This window comes from Apus apus, chromosome 1 (genome assembly GCF_020740795.1).
Source record: "Apus apus isolate bApuApu2 chromosome 1, bApuApu2.pri.cur, whole genome shotgun sequence".
Taxonomy (NCBI): Eukaryota; Metazoa; Chordata; class Aves; order Apodiformes; family Apodidae; genus Apus; species Apus apus.
The window spans coordinates 16,316,662-16,341,490 of record NC_067282.1 but is presented as its reverse complement, the minus strand read 5'-3'; the positions used below and the strand labels follow the sequence as shown (position 1 = coordinate 16,341,490).

Below are 24,829 nucleotides of genomic sequence, written 5' to 3'. Positions count from 1 at the left end.
AGGGATGAATTTTTGGTTTATTTTGTATCATTACCATTTAGTGAAGTGTCCTGGTGCAAAAAAGGAAGACTTTTTCCTACTTACTGTTTGCAAGCTAGTGCCTTTTAGGAAGACCAGTCTGTGGTTGTTGGAGTCATGCATGAGATGATACAGGAGTGTAGTGGACTCTGCATTTGGAATGGGTGAGCATTCATACAGATCTTAAATATTACTTTTTTTTTGGACAGCTGACGTAAATTTTTTATTAGAGGTCCATAATGAAAAGGAAAGAATACAAGATGCCAAGTTTTCAGAAAAGAATAGCAAATAATTGATTTTGGTGAACAGAAGTTGACATATTTTCAGTGCCCTCTTCAATTTTAATTATTTCCCTGCAAAATCAAAATGAGAAAATGAAGATGCAGAGAAAGAACTGAATATGAGATGTTTGAAAGATTAGACTATTTGTGCAGATCTAGGACCTAAAGATTTTAAAGAAGATTATTTTGAAGATTTTATTTTTCTTTTCTCAAAATAAAAGAAAAAAAACAAACACAAAGGAGATATTGAATACATTGAAAGTGGAAATCATAACAAATGTAATTTTTAAAGATAATAATTAGCCAATGGAATTCTCCAAATGTAGTAAAATATGCACTACAGAGGCAATGAGTTCTCAAGTTTTTTTAACAAGCATTTGTTTTTTTTATATGTGATAAAACTAACTCCCGATCTGACACTTCCATCCATTTCAGTGAATAAGTCACAGAATCACATCATGACAGAGTGGTTTGGGTTGGAAGGGACCTTAAAGATCACCTAGTGCCAACCTCCCTGCCATGGGCAGGGACACCTCCCACTAGACCAGGTTGCTCAAAGCCCCATCCAACCTTGCCTTGAACACATCCACAACTTCCCTGGGCAACCTGTTCCAGTGTCTCACCACCCTCACAGGAAATAATTTCTTCCTAATATCTAAACCTATCCTCTTTCAGCTTGAAACTGTTCCCCCTTGTCCTGTTACTACACTTACTGTAGCAGTTAGGGAGGAGCTTCCTCAAAACCATGTTGTTTTGTGATTTTACTGTTTTTCTATGGCATCTGATACTGGGCACTGCTGAGACAAGATTTCAGAGCAGCTGAATAGCAATCTGATACAATCTGACATTTTCTCTCCTTGTAATGATGCTGGTAATTTCTATTGTCTCTTGAAAGCTGAACAGATATCAGTATAGAGAAAGGGGTGAGGAGAAACTCCACAGAAGACTTTCAAAGTATTCATATAATTTCTAAGGTAGTAAATGAAAAGGTTATGATGAAACATATACAGAGTTATTGTAAGCAACATTAAGTATGTCCTTCTGTTCATGATTTGTTTCAATAGGAGAGGCAAGAATAAGTCAGTGAAAATACAGATAAAGATTTCGTATTTTGTGCAACTTCATACAAGCACCTTGTTGAAGCCAAGAGCTTTGTAGAAATATAGCCAAAAGTAGTTTTTGTGTGTTTGTATAATAAGAATTAAAATATTTTTTATTTAAATAAAAAGCTGTCTTGCTTCAAGCAAAAATTGTCCTCTTATTGATGTGGCTTAGGAAGAAACTTTCCTGATAGTTGCATTATTTGTGTTTGTTTTAGAAAGTGTTTGTTTTTCTCAGTATCTCATAGTGTCTATTATTAGAGAGAAAATTCCCAACTGAGACAGACTAGCAGTTTGGTAAAGCTTGGGTATATCCATTTTTCTATTCTAAGCTAATCTAATTTTCTGCTGGCACTGTATGTAACTCAATTCAAAGCTAAAATGTTTTTAAAAGTAGTGCATGTCCTCAAGCCAGGTCATTGACCTGAATTTCATTGTATAATTCGTATTGCTTGGGGTTAGTACGTTGCATCCAGATTGAACAGCCAGTCCTCCAGGGTGGACAAGACCAATCTAAGAGAATCAGCAAAAAAACCTCCCATTAATAATGATAAGATGAGGAGACTTACCTATGGAGCAGTGAGGCACACAAGTGACTGGTTCTGCATACCCTAATTTCAGTGAGTGGCTCCAGGGCAACTGCTTTAGTGTAATTTTAGACAGCTCACCTGTGCAGTCATTTTGGGCAGCTTCTTGGGAGGTTGCATGGCTCTGGAACAGTCATTCCTACCAGCTGCCCAGGGGTTTCTGATGCTGTCTTGTTCCCATACTTTCAGGGCCTTTGCAATCTTACAGCCTTGGGTGCCCCTGCCATAGGGCTCACTTTCACACACAGGCTTCTAAAGATGCTCACAGTTCACTCTACAGGACAGTGACATTTGAAAGTATGCATATGTGTTTGTGTATACAAATGAATATGATAATTTCTAAGATCCTTGCTATTAATATTTGATTATGACACTGTTATTGCTGTGAGTTAGAATTTAGTTCTTTTGGGGTTATAGTGAGTATTTTTATGGGAAATACTACAATATTGTGCAGATGTAGTGGTAATGAGTCAGGAATTGGCACACTGTCCTCTGAGTCAGGATATTAGGGGGCATTGTGTACCAGAGGTACTTTCTTTTGGCTTAGCCACAGATTTGACCATCTGTGGTCATAAAATATCCTGGGAATATTTTGTGATAACCTAGTTTAGTGACCAAATTTGATTATGAGTAATGGCATCTGAATGAACGTTCCCAAATTATTACTACTACTTCTTTTATAAAATATGTTTTGTCCTGTTGTCCTTCTATATATATATGTGATTTTATGCATTTGAATCTTCTATCAATCATATTTGAAGGTCCAAATGAAACTATTGTTGCAGATAGTCTGCAAAGCTGTGGAATGCTCAGATCTCTTGTGTATATTGATTGTTATAACCGTGTCTGTATGCACAGGCAGTTCAGAGGCTGCCTTGAGATAATCAAAGGTTATTGTCTGCAAACATCAGATGCATGACTTCTTCTGTTCCTTGTTATACCTCTTGGGTATAGAAGGCTTGGGCTCCTTCTTGGGCACTGTTCTTCCAAAAATTAAAGGCTACAAGTGATCTAAACAAAAGTAAGTTCAGGGATCCACTGGGATCTTACCAATGTTACAAAGCATGCTGAATGCATACTAAAATAAAGGGCCTATTATGCCCTTAGGAAAGAAACAATTTCTTTTAGAATTAGAGATAAATTTTAAGATTTTTCAGTAGTTGACTGAAGTGTGATTTGATTTAATTTCAATACACTGAAGGAATGATGTTGTTAATTCCTATATTAATTTATTTTCAAAACTTTTGCTGGATTTTTTTAATTCACATGCAGCTGATTCAGGCTTCCTAGAACAATACAAACATATCTTATTAATTTGGTAACTCTACTACGTGATGCAGGGACTCTATATTGATGAAATTTAACAGAGCATGTCCTCCCAAAATAGAGCAAAATGTTTAATAACCATCTCAACATTATTTTTCCAGATAAACCTTAAAATGATAAATAACAAGCTAGACTAAGATTTGATACGCATTTGTATCCAGGGGCTTCCATCGCTTCAGTAATACCAACCTTAGCACCTCTGTAAATTAAAACCTCTTGAATTTCTGTGATGGAGACTTGAAGTGACATTGTGAGATGTCGCAGAGCTGTCCCATCTATTAGCAATTTTGATCACTCTAAGAGGCAGAGTTGTTGGGGTTTTTTAAAGATGGGTGAATATAGAAGCCTAAAATGGAAAGGCTTTGCCCTCCTTTGCAGGCAACAAAAAAGAAGTAATTATTCCTTTGTATCTTCTGGCAGTGCCCAGTAGCTATAATGAGAAAAGTATTTTGTCTGAAAATGACACCAAAACTCACAGCTCCCCCCCCCAGCTACTTAAATGTCACAGAATCATTGAATCACCAAGGCTGGAAAAGACCTTTACGATCATCAAGTCCAGCCTATGTCCACCACCACCACACCGGCTAGACCATGGCACTAAGTGCCACATCCAGCCTTTCCTTGAACACATCCAGGGATGGTGCCTCCACCACTTCCCTGGGCAGTCCATTCCAATGTCTAATTTGTCAGTGTAATCTGACTGCAGGGCTTTACATAGATAAAGGCCAAAGGCCTGATCTGAGTCCCAGTAGCTTATTCTTCAAGAAGGTAAGAGCTGGAGCCTTCACAGGGACAGTGAACAGAGGGGCTGTATAAAAGCTGAAGCCTCATTTGCAGCTCAGTCAACAATGGGGGGCATGCACCTGTGGCTGTGAGCATTCACACAACGCACTGCATGTGACATGCAAGCCAGGGAAGTTGTCATGTATCCTGGCTTCCAGCAGGGAAAAGAAGACAAGGGAGTGTAAGTCCTACAGGAGCTGGCTGGGACAGTGAGCTGGAACCATGCTGGAATCATGATGGCCAAAAATGGCTTCTAGGGTTATCCCCATCCACCAGAGAAAGCAGAAGTTCTGTGGGTAGGTATCCAGTGAAAAAGTCATTCTCACTGACTTGGAAAAATACTGGGCAAGTAGACTACAAAGGGAAAATGTGACACAGTAGCAATACTATGTTTTTTATATCAGTGTCTCATTGTCCTATAGGTTTGAGATTTGAGGAAATGCAAGAAAAGTTTGGGGAGGAATTCTTCAATGTCTGCTTTGATGAGAATGAAAGAGTTCTTCGAGCTGTAGGTGGGACCCTTCAAGATTTCTTCAATGGCTTTGATGCTTTGCTGGAGCACATTAGAACTTCATTTGGAAGACAGGCCACCCTGGAATCCCCTTCTTTCCTATGCAAAGAGCTCCCAGAAGGCAATCTCATGCTTCATTACTTTCACCCACATCAGATTGTGGGATTTGCAATGATGGGAATGATAAAGGCAGCAGCAAAGAAGATTTACCGCTTGGAAGTGGAAGTGGAACAAGTAACCAATGACAAGTTGTGTTCAGAGGGGACAAACGCAGGTAACTGCAGTTGTCTGACTTTCCTTATCAAAGAACATGAAAATGCAAATATCACAAAAGCACTTCCACCGCGAACTTCCCAGTCCCCCGTAGACCTGAGGATTAGCATCAACACCTTCTGCAGAGCTTTCCCCTTTCACCTGATGTTTGATGCAAACATGCTCATTCTCCAGCTTGGAGAAGGTCTTAGGAAGCAGCTCAGATGTGACACGCATAAAACTCTGAAGTTCCAAGACTGCTTTGACATAGTTTCTCCTAAAATCAGTGCCACATTTGAACGAGTTCTCCTGAGATTGTCTACTCCCTTTGTCATTCGGACCAAACTCGAGGATTCTGGCTCTGAAAACAAAGATAAGGTAAGAACATTAACTTGGAAGGGGATGTGTGTATAAGCGTGTGAGCAGATTATTTATTCAGAACTCAAGTCCTATGTACTCTGGAAAGTTTACATATGCCTTACAAACAGGGGCTGAGTGATATTCCTCAGCTAAGTGAGTATTTTCCTAAATTATTTGTGAGCTGTGTCTGTAATGTGGCAAATAGTGACATTGCTATTCAGAAAATTCTACACTGTGCAGTTGAATAGTGCAGCTTTAATCAAAAGGGTGAGGAGTTTTGCAAAGTGCCTGTATCTAATCCTTAATTTCACTCCAGCTTTATTATGATAACAGTTGTAGTTATTAAGCCATTTACTAGGGCATAGCTTTCAGTATGTTTTCTGAAAGATTGTCACTGCAGAGTTCAGACTGCCACTTTATTTTCCAACTTCCCTGTTTCAAAATGCTGCTTTCCTCTGTGTTTCTTATCTCTCACCCTGCACTCAAGGGAACCAGAGCTGTTAGTGGCACCAAGTATCACTTATGCCAGTTTTAATGTGCTCCTGTCGTCTAAATAGGCACTTGTCCTCCTACAGTGCCTCTTCCCTCTGTTTTAGAAGAGAGCTTAACCTTAGCTGGTTTACTTTATCTAGTGAATCCTATGTTGAGTTCAGTGCATCTCAGGTGAGTTAGGTGAGAACGTGTCTTCTAGAGTGGACCTCTCTGAAGGTTGGATGGAGTTTGTTTCGTTGCATATCCTTGAATTACCTAAAAGCTTTTCAGTGTGAACTCAGGTACCTGCCTTAAGCACCAAAGTGCTTAATGCTTTCATTGAAAGCCTGCGAGTGGGTGTCTTGGAAATACTGCTGCCCAAAGTGAAAGAATTACTGATTTGGGGGGTTTTTGAGAGACAGCACCCAAGGATAGTCAATCTCAGTCACACTGGATACTTAGACACCTAAGTTCTCCATATGAGTGCTTCAGGCTAGGTGGTCTGGTTATAGCTTGGGGAACTCCACCTCTGTTTTGCAACCTATATGGGGCAAGAGTTTCAGAAGAACTTCTGTGGTAACTGCATGTCATGTTCTGGGTTATTTTAAAAATGTAGCCACTTCTGACAGCAGCAATGTCTCCAGCTCCTCCTTGGTGCCAAAAAACATGTTTCTGCTGCATCTTCCCCCTGGAAACAACATGTTCCCCCAAGAGAATAAAACTAGAACTACTCATTTTATGAGCTGATGTAATTCAACCTATTTAAAACCAAAAGGGAGTATTTTGTAGAGTCTGTCCTCAAAGTCACGTGAGTCTTTAATTATGAAACAGCTGTGTGAAAACTTTGGAGGTGTTGGCTCAGAGCTACATGATGGCACAATCTTTTCTCCTTTGCAAGAGGCTTGTGCCATGCATTTTCCTCCCTTGGAGCCTGTTGATCCATCTCAGGCACCTTCCCTTCTACCATCTTCTGCTCTTCATGAATCTGCTGTAAATCACTCTGAAGAGGAAGCAGCTTTTGGCAAGGGGGTTTCTTCTAAAATGTTTACCCTATCTAGTTATGAGGTAAACAAAACATTCTCTTAGCTGTGCAGGTTACATACCATTGTGGCCTGCCCATCAGAAAGGTGGCAGGGAGTGAAGCTTGCTGGAGGCAGGTTTTAGCCTGATTAAACTCTGATTTAGTTTAGGAAGCAACTCTTATTTCAGAATCTTGTTCTGTACCACCTCTCTGTGCATCTCTGAGTGCATCCTCATGGTAGACATGGTGTTTCATAAAATGGTTTAGTGGTTAGGGGTTCTAGGGTGGATGTTTGGACGTGATGATCTTGAAGGTCTTTTCCAACCTTGACAATTCTATGATTCTATGATTCCAGGTGGATCATGAATCCAATCAGTGGTGGGCCCAGCTACCACTGGGGAGAGTGACTCTTTCTTAAACCCATGTGTACAGTCAGACTGTGAACAACAAGAGTCAGCACTACTACAGATTTTTTTTTAAAAGCAGGTAAAAGGGAATGGCAGTAAATTAAATACTTTGTCTGCCAGCAGTTAGGAGAAAAATTGTGTCTTCAACAGTGATGTGTAAATGAGGGAGGAAAAGGGTGATGGTGAGGTGCAGGGGACCTGAAGTAAATGTTGTGCTGTAGGTATGGGAATTAATTTGAGAACATCAATGTAGCTGAAGAGGTGTTTTCATATGACTCACTTGTTTTATAAGCAATTTCCACAAGTTTCTGTTTGTGAGTTGTTGAATGAATCTTTGTGAGTAGTTAAATGAAGCTCAGCATGTATTTTTTTTATTTATTTTTTTCAAAACGAAGGGCTGCATAGATTTAGAGATTGTGGTTGTATTGCTTACATACATTTTGAGAGGAGTGACATGGCAGTACCATCGTGTCATGCGCAAGTCCTTAATATCTCATGAATAAAAAAATATAGGCTGAGCCTTGGGAACTGCATGTTGTGTTATTTTCCCAGAACTCATGTCATTCATGCAGCTCATTTTGCCAACACTTGTTCAAAAGTTGAATGTTGGGCAAGTAAGATCAGTGGCTGTAAGCATGACCCCACTTAGAGGCCAGTAGTAACCAAAATAGCTATATTTCTATTTCTTTGTCACACACCTTTATTAATTTCATACTAGAATTGCATCCCACTTACAGGTATTTATCTTGGGTTTTTTTTAGAAAATTTTGATTCTATAGTAACCTTAACACTTTTCAGATCTGGTTGCTTTGAATGGCAAGTTGAAGGGATGTTACCCAGACAAACTGTGCTGCAGTTTTGAAGCCATTCAGATTTCTTGGTAGTTCCTCAAAAAATAAAAAAAAGTTTTAAAAATGTTTATGATGATCAGAGGATCTTTCAGCCTTCAAGGCACTTTTATATTCCTTTCAATACATAAGTCAGATCTTTTTTCAGGCTTGCATTGACAAAGACAGGATCTTTCCCTAACTCAGCACCCAGAAGCAAATAAAAAAGCACCTCCCCTGACCTTCACAGTGATTAGTGCTTTTCCTGTTTATGCAAAGGCTCATTCATGTGGTTTGATTTAACAGGATTTGAATCTCTGGAATAAATTATTTGGCTTTATAAGACTGACAAGAGTTTAATTAAAGTTACAGGAATCACGTATGGAATGAGATATAATTTAAACTGAGAGGACTGGGTCTGAACTTGTCTGCTGGAATGTTCTGAAGCCCATGTGAAGCTCATCCACTGAGATTTCCATTCCATGGAGGTGATGGCATGCAGGAGAGCTTATGGCTCTGCACTGTCGTGCAGTGGGACAGGAGCTGCCTTCCTCTAGGCACCCCACACTCCTGGTTGGTGGGTTCTCCTGGCCAAGCAACTGTCTGGGAAGCACCACTGCTCCCTCCGTGGCAGCACCTCTAGGTGCATGCACAAAGCAGATGGGATGTTTACATCCAAATCTCTCCCTGAGTCTCACCTGTGCAGAGAGTGTGTTGACATGACTGTTCAATGTTTTACTTGTGACCACTACTTAGATATTGCTGTTTCCCATCTGAGCCTCTGCAAGACACTCACTTTCTTACTTTTCCAATAGAATTCCATTCCTTGTCTCTGTGAGTCACCACTGCTTTTAAGGCAGATCATCTTTCACCATGTCTCTTTGTACATGCTATTTGTTTTCTCAGAGCTCCCCAAGGGACATTATCTGATTCTGCTGCATCAATGACTTTGCCTTTCTCAAGCAGCCTGGTGACTTCCCCCTCACCTTAATGGTGAGACCTTGCAGAAATCTTTATTTTAGTTGCCATCAAGGCCATACTTCAAGTTTTTATTGAAAGTGCTTCATAGCAATTTTCCACTTTTTGTCTTCTTCTGTGGAGAACAAGACAAAATGCATCTGATAACCCGGCAGTAAGGTGTGCATGTAGCATGAGAGCAGGAGGGCAGCCCACCCACCATTTCTTGACCAGGCAAGGGTTGGAAGATCCTGATGGGTAATTTCTGACTACAGTAGTTTTCTGACTATATGAATGAACAAGCCACCAATGCTGGGCAGATAGAGATGAGATGGGGCTGCTCTCATGAGGACCTACCATGTCCCCATGGCCTCTTGGTGCACTGATGGAAAGGTTGAGCCCTGCCAGCTCTGGTTATGTGTTCCTTTCTGGAATTCTAACTCAGCATGCAGTTGGCGAGCAAGTTGAAAGTGAATCATGAAAGAAATTATTTGGTTCCCTGCCACATACTGTGCAGCTGTATTTTCTCTTGCTCAGACTAACAGCCTTTTTTCACCTTTGAAATAAATCAGTTCTGATAAGGATACTCATTGGCCTTTGACTTACTGTGAGTCCTGCAAACACTTTAATTCAGAGAACCTGTCTAAGAATAAAGCTGGCACCTCAAACTGCATTACTGAAGGTTGCCAGGATTTTCTGGTGGAATGTATTATCTTTGAATATGCCATTTTATTAAATCAAAACTTCCCAGGGGTTTGGTAAAATTTGCTTTTATTGTGTTAAAATGTTTTGTTCAATAATTTTAGATTTTAAAAAAATTTATTAGGAAAGAGTATTACATTTATAATACTAGAGCATGTAAAAATATGAAACACTGAGTTTGACAGAAAAGAATCTGAATATTTTATATTGCAAGAAGTCTCAGATACCACATAAAATTCAGATTTTCAAGAAACACAAACTTTGTAGTGATAAACATCCAGCAAAATGGTAGTGTCAGCTTTTCATAGCTCTACTGATTGTGCAGACTGTGTGAGCCAGTGCCTCAGCTGTTAGTGGGGAGGAGCTGTTTGTGGCAGATCAGTTAAACTGCACCAGCGGGAATTTGTTCTAGTGTACTGGTTCAGATAAATGCATAAATAAATGAAAATAAACCAGTCCAGAGCCAAGATTAAGAAAGCACATTTGCAGAGTAAGATTCTGAAGTGGATATATAGGCATGTAGTAAAAGAGCAGATTTTTTAAAATGCTGACCATGGTGTCAGAAAGTGCCGTCTCTTTACTCAGCGTGTATTTGCCATGTATGATCAGATCAAAAGTCCTGCCAGTCCAATATGCTGATTCTCACAGCGACCTACAGGCAATGTTTAATGACAAAATATAAGAAAAAGTTTAAGCCTACAGTGCTATTTTCTGCAACACACCCTCCCAGCTTTTAGCCCTCCCAGGATGAAAGCGCATCCTCTTGCAGTGGCACCTGATAGTCCCCGCTGGGGAGGTTCATACTGTCAGTTTCTGTGGCATCCTGTGGACATAAGGTGCACTGTTTACTGGAAACTGTGAAGATGGGACCTCTCTGGTTGGTGGACACTTTAAGCCAGGTCTGTGGCTATCATGTATTGAGTGGCACGGAAGCTTGCTTAACCATTGCTGCAGCAGAGCATTTTACTGTTGTGTTTGTTGGCAATTGGAAACTGCTTAAAAATAATGCTTTTTCAGATCCAGAAACTATGTTGTCCCCCTTTTTTGGAGAGTTTATTCTTTATCTGCTAGTTTTTATTTTTATTCTGGAACAACTGAGTGAAATGAGCAGTCCTGACACTGGCAGACTAATTTAAAACCCACCACACACAATTTTGAAGTGTTTTGCTTTTGCTCTGTAACTGTGTTTTTTCTCCTCTCCTAATAAAATTCAAATGAAGTGGTCTGAAAGTCATTCTAGCATGAGGGACATCTGTCACTTATGATCTAGAAATTCTAATTTTTCCCAGAGCTGATTTATTCACAGTCAGTCAGCCTTTGAAACTAAGCTCCCTTTGCTTTGCAGACTCTTAGAGCTCTCAGAATCAAGTTGTCTTCTGTTTCTGCTAATGCTGATATCCCACCCCTTTGCTTGTCAAAATGTGTTTGGATTTTGATGGATTTCAAGATGAATTGGATTGACTGGCTTGACTGCTTCTAGAGATTGTGATGGGTTGTAAGAAACAATAGATGATGTGACTTTCTTATCTCACTAGCAGTTGTGCATGAGAGCACTTTAATAACACTGTGAAAGTGGCCCAGAATTTTTAATATTTCTTCTTTAAGAAATCTATTGAAAATGTCATCTTTAAAATGTTTACAGCTATAAGACTCAAGAAGTGTAAAAATCTAATGATAAATACTCTCTTCAATTTTTCTTGGCTGAAAACCAGAGAAACTGTGGAAATTTTTTTTACTAAAGTGGCTAATAAACATGTAACTGTATGGTGAACTCTTCTCTCTTATGATTTCTATAATTTTTTATGATAAGGAAGTTGCTTGCACATGAAAATTTCTCTATTTGATTGAAAGCTTTTCAATGAGTTTCTAAATTACATTATGACATAACCAGAACAAAAAAGCAGATTTAATTAATTTTTACATTACATCATGAGAATACTCAGGCACAACTCAGTTTGATTTTCAGGAATGCATGCTTTCTCTACCTCTCTCTTCTAGTGAATAAAATTAAGTATTGGTTATTCTTCATATATTTTTATCCTTGTTCTTGTTTGCTCATGTGAGTTCTTGAGTGACTGATACCATAGGTATGATTGATGGGGCAATTCCAAGCACAAATACAGGTTGGGTGGAGAATGGATTGAGAACAGGCTTGTGGAGAAGGACCTGATTCTCTAGATGTATAAAAAAAGCCATTTTCCTTGGAATAGTTTAATTAAAGTAGAAACCTTCAGTCACTGGTTACCTTCCTCCTTCCTTTCCTGGCACTTGGAACTGGCCAGTGCATGTAGTCAAGCTAAGGCTTCTTTTCTGTGTCGCTTTTAAGAGACTGAAGTGGCCTCATGAAGAAGGGGAAAAGCCCGAATGTCTCCCTGTAGGCTGAGTGGATTTTGTGCATGAATTCCCTGAAGTGCATGGGTTGGAAGTCAGAGGCTGTGGGAACACCTGGGGGTGCCTCTGGAAATAAATACTAAATGCTCTGAGGAGCAGCAGATGCAAGGCTTGGTACTATCTGTGTAGGCAGCTTTCAGCTGTCACCCAGGCAGGACAGACAGCTGAAAGAAAATTACTTAGCCTGTGGTTTGTACCTGATTTTGGCCCCTGTTAAATTCTGGGAATGTAGCTTAATCGGACATCATAAATTTTGGATTTCATAAGACTGGAATCAAAAGGAATACTTCTGTAAAATAATCTAGCTTATTTTGCATGTTGACCCACTAGGAATCATAGAATAATTTGGGTTGGAAATGATCTCAAAGATCTTTTAGTTCCAACCCCACTGCATGGGCAGGGATGCCTTCCACTAGACCATGTTGCAGCAGTATGAAAGAGTAAGATAATAGTGATTTTCAAAAATAAAAACTTACAAAAGTGACCTGCAAAAACACGTGCTGGTTGACTAATGCTTAGTGCAGTGTTTGTGTTCTCGTTGAGCACTAGTGGCAACCTTAATAGATGCAGAATGGAGAATGGTTTGATGTAAGTTTGACTAGGTCACGTTTTGCTGCCTTTTAGTCTTGCCAAGGATGTGTGATATTTATCCGCTCTTTTCTCTAGAGTCTTCCAAGGGCTAAGACTGACAATCTCAATAACACATCATCTATTGCCAGGCAGGTGGTCCATGCCAGCAGCTCTAATAATCGTTTTAGCACTTGTTTTGCGATGATGAAATGGCGTGTTGAACCAGGAGGACTCAGGAAGGAAGGATGAGCTGAGCCTTTTTTTGCAATTATTTACACTGCTGAGGAGGGAGACATCATTGAAGCATACAGGCCAGCCAGGAAGACCAGGCTTTAGATAACTGTGGATTTGCTATTTTGGGAATATTCCTTCATCAGGTGTGGATTCTTAGGACGTGCTAAGACAGAAGTTATCTCAGTAATCAACATGTTAGACATAGGATTTCATGAACCACAAGAGTACTTAGAGGGAACACAGTGATGTGTCCATGTTCTCCCACCTGTGCTAAGCCATCACAGGGAAAAAATACCTAGAGTTTTGTATTGTAGTGCCTTGAGGATTCCTAAGTTTTTGTAGTTTGTCTCTGTTGTGTTTTGTTGGGGTTTTTTTGTCTCCTTTGTTGTCCCAAACTTTTTGGGAGCTTGAAAAATGTCAGTTCTGAACAAAATATTGGTCTAGGAGATCCTCATTAAGACAGTACAGATATTACCAAAGTATTTAAATAAGATAGTTTACAGTGACAGGTTGCAAAGATAACTGCTTCTGAAAATTAATAGAATAAAAGCTTAGAGCATAATAAAGTTTGGCCAGTTCTGTGTTTGAGACAACTTTCAGCATAATGCCAAATTTGCAAGCAATAAATTAATAAATTAATTTCTTACGCAAGTATTTTATTGGGTGAAGATATTAAAAATGGGATGACTTCAGAGGCATTCAGTCATGGCTGTTGAAGGGCCAGTATGCCTGTCACAAAACAAAAGGTGGTTTGAGGAAGAAAGAAAAAGCTGGGCAAACAAACTACTTCTTTCTGTTCTGTCTGGTGTTGGGGTAGGCTTCCCTGAAACACTACAGCAAGTTCTGCTGCTTTGGTTCTGTGTGAGAAGGGAAGATCAGTGACACTGAGATAATGGGCCCCACACTAGGCATGAGGTGTGACTCAGGGGACTCAGTCATGTCCCCTCCTCCCACTGATGCCAAGGATCCTTGCTGCTTAAATTAATTTTTTAGCCCTTCCCCCCCTAGAGTGTTAGATTATTTCACTCATCGAGTAGCTTCTCCATATCTGCATGACTTGACTTAAAAAAGGATGATATTAAAACTGATCTTATATGATTCAGCACAGCCTGATTTCTAGTATTGGTGTAGAACTTTCATTGGGAATGCCCAGTGAATTCTACATTAATTAGATTTTAAATGTTTTACTTAAATATAAAATAATTGCTGGGTTGTTTTTTTTTGTGAAAGCCCTTGGTGCTGTCTGCTTTGTTACCTCAAAGGCATCCAGCAGAGGGAATGTTAAAATGGATTAACAGAGCCTGGGGATAATTCTCTGCTGTGCTTGCTGAGGCTCACAGTTTTATGCAGTGAAGGCTTTTGAATGACTCCCATGTGAAGGTACTTTCTGCCTCCATGGATATTGCACCTGGCAAAAATCAGACAAAAGGAGTGAAGAGATCCCCTGCTCCCAGACTTCTGTTGTGCCAATAAAGGAGAGCTACCAAGAAAAGAACAAGAGAGGTTATATTTATTTCAGCTCCACTGAAACCCAAAAGGAAAAATACCAGGGCTCAACAAATATTAAAGGAGATACTTCATAATGAAAGAACTTTGATTTTTTTCAGCTTAATTGAATTGTATCTGGTTTCATTTTAAAGGAAAATATGCTATAAAAATACTGACTATTGCAACAATGTCAGTTCTCTAGAGACTGGCAGTGTGGTTTAACTTTCATGTGAAAGAAGCATGGAAGGTATCATTATAAGGGCATCAAATTTTCTCACTCAACTTAGTGGACTGCTGATTCAGTCTATTTCCTCAGCTCAGGAAGGCTTCAAATTGGATAACTTGCGTTCTCTATCTTGAACATTCAGTTTCTGGCATTGGTTCCTGGGAATATGGGGATGAAATAGCTGAGAATATTTTCTGTCAGCCAAAAATGCAGAAGCATCTGAGAGGTTTCCTAGCTATGTTGAACAGCATCAGAGAGTCCTGAAAGGCTTTTGGAGCAATTTTGAGTGATGAGGAACTCCACAGAGAGTTCTGGGGACATGGGAATAGCACTGGCAAATCCATAAACAGTATTTAAAAATAACTGACTTATTTGCTCTAATTCTGTTTTTTCCCATAGTGTCATATAATCATATGTGGGCTGACTGAATGTGATGAACACACCAGGGTGCCATAGAAGACTAGCAGGACTTGAAGGACTGTCCTTGCAGCCCATTGCTTGCACTGTCCAGAAATTTCAAATATCTTTAGTAGAATATTCTGTGAAACAACTGTAGCAATAAAAAACCCACATTCATTCTGTGAGTATTAATGGAGTGAGGTGTGCCTGAGAGTATAAAAGCAAAGAGAGGTGTCAGCAGATGTAGTCAGGATCTCCTGACCCCTAACTGGTAACATAAATCAAGTTACAATTTTAAACAAGATATATAATCCTGATACTGTGGAACCAAAACCTGGTACTTTTGCTCAAGTACGAATAAGATGTTACTTCTTGATTTGTCTTACCAGTTATCATAAGGCCAGTTTCAACAGGATTACTTTGTGAGAATGGTAATTATTTTGAGTAAGGAGAGCAAAATAAAGTCTAATTTGATATTAAATGCAGAAAATAAATTCTGTGACTTCTAGAAATCTCTTGAGCATGAAACTCACTTGACAACAGAAGCTGTCCATATGTCATGTTTAGGGAATTAGACTTCATTTCTAGATAGGAAGTGTTAGCTTCATCAATACTGTATTGTGGTATTTTTATAGTTTGAAAGAGAGTAAATCATAAATAATTACCTACTCTTTTTTTTTTAAGAAAAAAAACACCCTTTTTCTCTAAAAAACAAATTTACCACGCAACAAACTGTGAAACTGTAACTTAAAAAATTGTATAATCTTCATGTATGTGCTAATTTTATTGACCTTTTAGGACTAATCTCTGCAGTTACTGTAGAAGTAGAGATTGTAGTATTCATTATAGGAAATGTCCACAAAATTACCAATTAATTAATAACAAGTGACTAACACATTACTTTCTACCTATGCCAAAGTGCAGCTCTACAAAATTATGAGGCGAAAGAACTGATTGAGCACCACCCTCAAGTGTTTATTTCTGAATTTGTTTTCAGCTACAAGTAGCTCTTTGTAGGCCAAATCCATGTTCTTTCACTGGCAGATCTTACACTGAGATTGCCAGGTGCTGGTCTGAGTAACTACTGGGTAAGGATATAAATTCTGTGTGATGTCCAGGAGAATTTAATCAAGAAATAACTAAGAAAACAGGACAGATGCAAGGTATTTTGCTGGAAAACGTGGATAAATGAACTGTGTTGATCAGTGAATGAGCTGACTACATACAAAGCAAAGAGCATGTCTGCCTTGTCTCCTTCAGGGATGCTGTGCCTTCTCTCCCACCTATTTTCATGCTCTCCTCTCCTGCATGACCAACTCTCTAAACTGTCTAAGGACGTCTAACCACCACTCTAATCGTCTAAGGATGCTGACTGCTCACTTGCTGTCTGTTCTCCACATCTGGTGCTGCAGACCCATTACTAGGTCCACAGCTGGAGTGTGGAGGTCACACCACATTATCACTGATCATGTGTGGACTAATGACCTCAGCACTGCGAGGAAACATTTGGAGACTCCGTGATGCAGTTGTCTGTACTCTTAAATGGTGAGATCCTCTTTGGCATTATTTTTGGTAATTACCAGTTAAAGAAACCCCTAGAACTTATACCTAGGCCACCTTGCTTCCTCCAGGTGTTTACCTCTGTACTGAAGAGGCCCAGAGGTCCTCTGGGCTTTTAGTGTAATGCCTTTAGCAAGGATGTGGCATAAAAGCAAGAAATTTAAGCACAAGAATTTCTCAAGACAAAGACATTCTTTTGCATTTCACCCAACAAGTACTGAGTGTTTCTGAAAGAAATGTTCTGGGACATATTCCTCTCTCTTTGTTTGACCACCTTCTAATACCTTTATGTATAATTACCTTCAGCTTATCTATGTTTCATGAGCAGTTTGGAGCAAGGGGAGTCCTTCTCCCCACTCTGTGGGCAAGGCTTTCTCGTGCAGTGTGGTTGAACAACACCCAGCTGTGGTTCTTTGGGGTCTTCAAGTCCTTGCCTAGTGAACCCACTGAGAAGCTTTAACCCTTTAGCTGTGTTAGCCCTGGTATTTGAAAACAATGGCCATAATTCATTGAATCACATCTCTGCAGATTTTTACCCCTGTGAATAGTCTTCACAGTAGCAGACACTCAGGAGGCTTCTTTAAGCAGATGCATGGGTACTTGCCTATGTAGGGTCCTTTTATGAAAGGCAGCTTTATTGTGACTCTTCCTGGCTATGCAATATTAAAACTGAAGTCAGGAATAGGTAGCTGCCAGATTAGGGATGGCTTTATGCTTCCCTCTGTTCATTGCTTTCTATTGTGTGTTATACAGTAAGGGTTAGTGGTTGTTGTTCAAACAGAGCTTTCACACATTACTGGGGAAGCAGAAGGATTACACATGGAGGAAAAACAGGTTCCATTTTCTAGGAAGCTGAAAAGTAATTCACATTTTTAAGGTATCTGTGTGTATTTGTGAATGGTGCCTGCTGAGGTGAGAATTGTACAGATGATCAGTATTCGATAATGTGTTATGGAATTAAAAAAAGAGTTTCTGATCCCTTCATAGATTAAAAAGTATGAGGCTTATGTCTTTGAAAGAAGTGCTGTTTGAATAATAAAAAAATGCCTTAGGAGTTAAGCTTAACAGATCTTTCCCAGTGTAATTCTTGTATTTGTTGATAGTAATCAACCTAAAGGCTGCCTGACGCTTTCCCACCTGAGTTAGAGAAAATGAACAGAAATAAGGCATTCTGCTGACCAGGACTGATAACCCACAGCAGATTATAAAGGATTTGAGTAAACCTGTTTTCCTTTTAGCAGAAGACTGAGAAATTAGTTTAATTTGTAGGTTTAGCCCCTTCAAAGTAATGTATCAGTAAAGGACATTTGCCAATCTGCTACTGCAGATCTGTGAGAAGAATCTAATAATACAGCTTCTGGTTCTTGTTCATGAAAATTATCTAGATTTAAAATAACCACTTCTGGAGGAGTGGGAGGTGAAGCAGTGTGTTAAACTGGGATGAGAAACATCGTCAAAAGTTTACCTGAGTGCCCTAGTTACTGGGACCCATTTATTGTGAATGTGTTTGCTACAGATTTATTTTTGTGAAATAGTAGGATCTGGGAAGAGCTAAAAAGCTCTAGGAAGCAAATGAAGGCTGTGCTGCCATTCAGAGGGACTTAGACAGGCTGGAGAGTTGGGCGGGGAGAAACATGATGAAATTCAACAAGGGGAAGTGTAGAGTTTTGCATTTGGGGAAGAACAACACGATGTCCCAGTATAGGTTGGGGGCTGACCTGCTGGAGAGTAGTGTAGGTGAAAGAGACCTGGGGGTCCTGGTAGACAGGAGGATGACCATGAGCCAGCAATGTGCCCTAGTGGCCAAGAAGGCCAATGGCATCCTGGGGTGCATTAGAAAGGGTGTGGTTAGTAGGTCAAGAGAGGTTCTCCTCCCCCTCTATTCTGCATTGGTGAGGCCGCATCTGGAGTATTGTGTCCAGTTCTGGACCCCTCAGTTTAAGAAGGACAGGGAACTGCTTGAAAGAGTCCAGTGCAGAGCCACAAAGATGATTAAGGGAGTGGAACATCTCCCTTATGAGGAAAGGCTGAGGGAGCTGGGTCTCTTTAGCTTGGAGAAGAGGAGGCTGAGGGGTGACCTCATCAATGTTTACAAATATGTAAGGGGTGAGTGTCAGGGAGATGGAGTTAGGCTCTTCTCAGTGATGACCAGTGATAGGACAAGGGGTAATGGGTGGAAATTGGAGCATAGGAGGTTCAAGGTGAATATCCGAAAAATTTTTTTTACTGTAAGAGTGACAGAGCACTGGAACAGGCTGCCCAGGGAGGTTGTGGAGTCTCCTTCACTGGAGACATTCAAAACCCACCTGGATGCCTTCCTGTGTGATGTACTCTAGGTGACCCTGCTCTGGCAGGGGGGGTTGGACTAGATGATCTTTCGAGGTCCCTTCCAACCCCTAGGATTCTATGATTCTATGATTCTATGATTCTATGAGGTCTTTTATAGACAAACAAGAAGCTGAGATAGCCAGACAGAATCTTATACTTGACATTGCACTTGCACAGGAGCTTGGTGCACAAGTGTTTAACTAACACTGATCTTCATTGGTAGAGAAGTCCTGTCTGCTAAATTCTACAGGATTTGCACACATTACTATAAAAGAGACAAGATTTTAGCCTGTATTCCTTCAAGCAACCGATTGCTAGAGTGGCAGAAGCTCCATATTATAAAGCTAAAATCAAATTTAAATTCAGAAAGTCTGATTTTCTGTTCCCTTGCATTTTCTTTAAGAAAGAAAGAATAGTTATATGGTAACCTTTCCTATCTGCTTTGCACAGGAGGCTGAAAAGAAGAGGTGAAGAATATCTTTTTCCATGTGCAATACAGTGGTGTTGACAATCCACCAGTGTAAATACTTTTAAGCATTCCAGGTTGCTTGATTTTCTGGTTGGGTTTTTTGTTTTGATTTGCTTTTATGTTTTGTTTTTGTTGTTTGTGGGTTTTTTTCTTTTTTCTCATTGGATTTTCATTTTCTACTTTAAAGATTTCTGCTAAGTAAGTAGGTACACATGAATAAAGTAATCAGTATATATTTTAATTATGCTGCTGCTGATATTTGGAAATGCAGAATTTTCTTACTTTTGAATTCACTAATACTATTAATAATACAATATGATTAATGAATATAATGATAATAAAAAAAAATGATCTCTTAGTTTATCTAAAATACGGTATGTGGCCATGTTTACTTTCAGAAAATGATAGTATCCATAATAATTTTTAATACTGAGCTCTTTAGGTAATTCTAATGTGTACATCACAACATAGTGTACCTTCTGTAGATAATACATGGACAATCTGCACACTGGACAGTGAGTCCATGTATATAATTATTTACATATGCATGTCTTAGAAAGAGTGCTGGTAAATGAAAAATAAACATAGATTTTAAGGAGTTCACATTGATGGGTATGTAATATACCTGCCAGACACTTGCAAAACTTTACTTTTGAGGTGTTTGCCAGCCAGTGTCAAATGAAATAGTTCCTCTCTCTGAATCCATCTTGCTATATAAAACCTTATTTATTTCCTATACATTATTTCATTGTATAAATTAAAACTATATATTATAATTCATCACATGCATTAAAATTATATATTATATATTAAAATTATATATTACATTATTTCATTATATAAACCTTATTTCCTATATATTTGGACATGAAAATCAGTTTGTGATACGCAGCATTAAAAATGTTCTTTAGATGAAAGACGGTTTTACCTTCCAGTAATTTAGATTTATTATTCAAGACAGCAGGACTTGGAGGAAGCACCCTTGAAGCGTAGAGTTGCACTTGAAGTTCCCTTATGACCTGGCAAATGAGACTGTTTTGTAATGCTTTTAATATTGGCTGGCAAATTTCCCTAATGCTTCTACTAGGTAGTTTTAATTAGAGACTTTAAATGTTTTTTCTCTGTTATTTTTTGAGAAGTCTCTTGAGTTATAGATATTCCATCTAGTGCGTGATTTTCTTGTAGAATGGAGTGTTTAAAATTGTGCATAAATTATTAAGAAGCTGGTTAGATTAGACACTGAACAGTACTAAGTTGAGTGGAGCTATTTTGACTCTATCTTTAGGTCTAAAGATCCAAACAAAGGTTGCTTGTATGAAAAGCAAGTTTTGAATCCTTTTAATACATCTGAGTGGCAGTTGTGCCATCCTCAAAATAAGGACTGGTGAGAACAGAGCTCTAGCTCCTTGGACTCACTCATGAATCTCAGCTCTGGGGTTCCTCTGGGAGACCCTTGTTCTGTAAGGCAATAGCCATGAAGAGGTGTTGAGATTTCAGGCCTATTTCAGCCTGCATGGCTACAGGCACCTGCTACTGCACCACAAATCAGAAAGCTGAGGATTTTGAATGTGAAATGTTTTTCTTTTCACCTCCTTACTTCCATATTACAGGACTGCCACAAGCTGCCTCATTGTGCCATGTATCTTAGAAGTTTCACTGACTCATTAAGTAAATAATTCATTGATGCTGTAAGTAGGAAGGCAATAAGAAACAGAGAAAAAATATTTTAAAAGGACAAAGTTTTTCCTGCATAGCTTGATGACTGAAGTGGAGTTATAACAGTTGACATTTTATGTGTTTTTTCAGTATTATTTGTTTATTTATGGACTCTTTCACAGGGAAGATAAGCTCTAGTAATAAATATGTTACCGGGGTTCAAGAAAGTTTATGTGTTTGGCCATTTCAGATATCCAATAAGAACAAAATGTTTTCTTTGTTTTGGTATGAAATTGTTGGCTGCATGCAACGTCACATGATAAGCCATGCTATGTGTTGACATAAGGCCAAGCCAGCAGTCCTGATACCATTTTCACAGTCAAAACCATTTATAGCTTGTTCTCAGACCCAGTGAACAAAGACCCGTGACAGAATCGTTCCGCTGGGACAATAGAAAGTCCTTCCAATAAAAAACCCTTAACAGTATCTAAGAAAATCTTATATTATATGCAGTAAGATTTATATTTTTAAAAATATATCTCAAAGATTTAATGACAAATAATTATCAGACTTCCCCATTGTAAGACAATACTAGAACTAGGAAACACAAGTGTAGAGCAGAAGCACACAGAGAAGTGCTTCAGCCCAAGGCAGACGTGAGAATACTCTTTGAACAGTAAGTGTAGCAGTGACAGCTGTCCACAGTCATTCTTCAGCACTCAATCTGCTAAAATAAAAGGCAATAGAAAATAATTATAAACGTATCATAAAATTCTGTCTAATGTTTTTGAAATCCAAAGCAGTCTCTGTAATTTGCGTTTGTAGTTTTGTCTGTAAGCGCAAGTGTTTAAAAACAGAAATGGCATCTGAAATCGTGGTCAGTGCTGCAGTGTTATGCTCTAGGGTGAGATATTGAATATGTGGAGTGCCAGACACATATGTACATCTTATTTCATCCCCTTTCACAATTTAGTTTGTAATCCTCTGTCTAGATTTACCTACCCAGTCTAGATTTACCATTTCTGCAGCTAGATCTGTTAACCCATGCTCTCTACCTTGTCTGGATCTTGCAATTTTCTTGTGTCAAATCTTTTGATGGGGGTTGAAGAAGGTGAGGGAACAGAAATTGCTGGAAAGCCCTATCAGCTTTTCCTCAGGTGAGTCTCACAGTGTTATCACAGTGAAGTTGAATCTCAGAGGTACAAACCCAAATTCTGTTTATAGCCAGGGTAAGTCTGAAGTGCTGGAACAGAAGTTTCTCCTTGAATTCTTTGTTCAAGTTGAATTGCTTTACTGAAATAAAGAATATTTGTGAATGACTGTATGGAGCATGATCCATTTCAGAGTACAAAGGAAGGAATGAAATTTAACATAAAAGTCTGACCTTTAAATCTGAGAGAAAAAGAAACTTCATATGGACTTTATATTGTTTGAGACAGGATCATCTTTTTTCTCTCTTAGATAGCATAACAAAGTACCAGTCTAATTAATTAGTTTCCTATGCATACTAAAGCGTTAAAAATAAACTTGATGGATGAAACTACCTCTCTACGAGAATCAAAGAAGGTATCCTCCATGGACTTTGTTTTTCAGAATTGCCATCTCATACCAAAATTTATAAATACTAGCAACACAAGCTGTTTCTTAACTTCTGGTATGAGGAAGCAGCTTTCTGGAGTGCTTAGGGAAGTGGTGGCTCTCACCAGGGAGGACGATGAGAGTGGTGCTACTCTGCTGAAGGCAACAGCTCTGATTTTGTTTTAATGCATGTCCATTTGAATTTGAATCTGTTTTCAGGAGAGTATTTAGGACTCCCTCATGCTCAAATCTCAGGAGCTCTACAGCCTGACAGTGTTTAAAAGATGTCTCCTTTTTCGTGCTCATCCCTTCACATTTTCAGGGTCCCATCTTCCTCTTAGTAATGGCAGTTGATGTAGTATTTTCCCTCTCTTCTTTCCAGAGGTAAAACACTCAGCATCTTTCCCATTGAATTTTTTTAAGTTTTTAATTGTGTTTAATGTTTTAGTAATGTCACTACATTTCTCTTTTGAAGAGGAAAAACCAGCTTTTTTAAAAACTCAGAACTAGTAATACAGCCTTCTCAAATCTGGAGTTTTGGTTTAGAGTCTGTCTCTTTGTCACAAATTAGAGACTGGTGAGACACTTCAGAGACATTTAGCTACTTTTCAGATCAGCTCTGTCTAGTAAAATAGGCATTAGTCCCGTTTGTACTTAACAAAGAATTAATTTGGAAGGAGTAAATGAGTTGCTCACAGCTATGAGGTGAGTAAGTGACATATCTAAAAGATTGTAGCAGTATGTTCAGCTAATTTCTTCATCCTTTTGACTATATTAAACTCTTTTAGTACCTTTATGTAGTCTGCCTATTATACCAATACGTAATGTACTCCATCTCCAATATTCTAGGCACTTTGGTTTTCTATTTCATCCCCTGTAACAATTCTTCCTGTTTCTTCAGTACTTCTAGCTTTGCTGAAATGGATTTTTCATTTTGTGTTAACTGTTTTTCACCATAATCCCAGTAACACTGCATATTTTTAGGACCCTAAAGGGTCCACTTTGCTGTGATTGCAGACAACTTTTTCATAAACTGATCAGGTGCCATTTTAAATTGGTTAGATTTTATTTCACCACTGGTTCTCCTATTTGAAAGATTTTCCTACTACTTTACTCCCCTAATGGCTGGAGACATTCTCTAGTTTCCTCTTAAATTGTATTTGATGTTAGCTTGTGTGCACTTACTGTTGTGCAGAAAGTGTTGAGGGGACTCCTAAGCCACAGGAATCTAGGTCCTGATGATAGGCAACTCTCTTACAAGATACGAGATATGAATAGCCATACCCTAGGCAGAGGAATGTTTCATTGATGTAGAAGACTGTCCAAAGACGTATGAAACCAATGGGAATGGTCCTTTTCTTCCTCTTCTGTTTAATCATAGCTTAGACTATACTGTTTTTATATCACAACCCAGTAAGCCTGTTGAAAACTCTAAGCTTTGAGATGACATATGGAAGCTGAGGTTCACTGTATGAGTTTGCCTTTCTAGATGGTTTGCTTTAAGCATGTAACTGATTATGTTGTTTCTCTGGCTGCTGCTGCAGTGTTCTTTAAAAGTTCTATTCCATGCATAGGGTTTTTTATTAGTGGGAATTAGCTTAAACATTTTGCCCTGACGTTTTAAATAATTCATTCATTCATTTTTAAGATTCAGGGTAGCTCAGAACCAAAAAGATTTGATTTGACCTGCTGTATATATATGCTGAAAATCCAGTTTGGATTTGTGATATAATTATCCACAAAATTTAAGGATCAAAATAGGCTCATTTTCAAAACAAAATAATAATAAAAATAAATCCTTGTGAATAAGACTTAATTCCATATTTACAATTGGAAGAATAAGTTTTTATTTTATGTTGATTTTATACCAGAATGGCTGCTCATTTCAGAGCAATTACTCCAGTTTACATACAACATACATAATTCTATGATCAAACCTTTACTATAGGTCCTACTACTGTCTCAGAAAATATTGCTAACTGAAAGTCACATAAATTTTGTTATGAAGTTTCCAAGGAAACAGAGTTTGCTTCCACTGCCAGTTGGTTTCACCATGTGTGGAAGATAAGTATTTTTTCTCCTTGTGTAGTCCTCTGGTTTTCCTTCAGATTTCCTTCTGTGATGACTGCATATTTCACTCTGCATCTGCAGTGTCTTTGCATTGAATTGAACCAGGCTTTCATTCTAACCTTGCTTTACCCATGTATCAGGCACCACACCAGATTCAGCTATCTTCCAGTCATAGTACATTGTATCTGATTTTACGTTTCAGGTTTTTGTTACTGGGGTTTTTTTGTTTGGGTGTTTGTTTTTTTGTTTGTTTGTTT

The 24,829-nt window shown here is 38.8% G+C and overlaps 1 protein-coding gene across 1 annotated transcript in view; it reads left to right on the top strand.

Moving 5' to 3' along the window:
* GUCY1A2 (guanylate cyclase 1 soluble subunit alpha 2) overlaps positions 1 to 24,829 on the top strand; it is a 151,731-nt gene that overhangs the window by 28,597 nt on the left and 98,305 nt on the right. Inside the window, exon 4 of the mRNA XM_051608903.1 lies at positions 4,518 to 5,236. Within this exon, the coding sequence (XP_051464863.1) occupies positions 4,518 to 5,236 (719 nt within the window). The remainder of the gene's footprint in view (positions 1 to 4,517; positions 5,237 to 24,829) is intronic.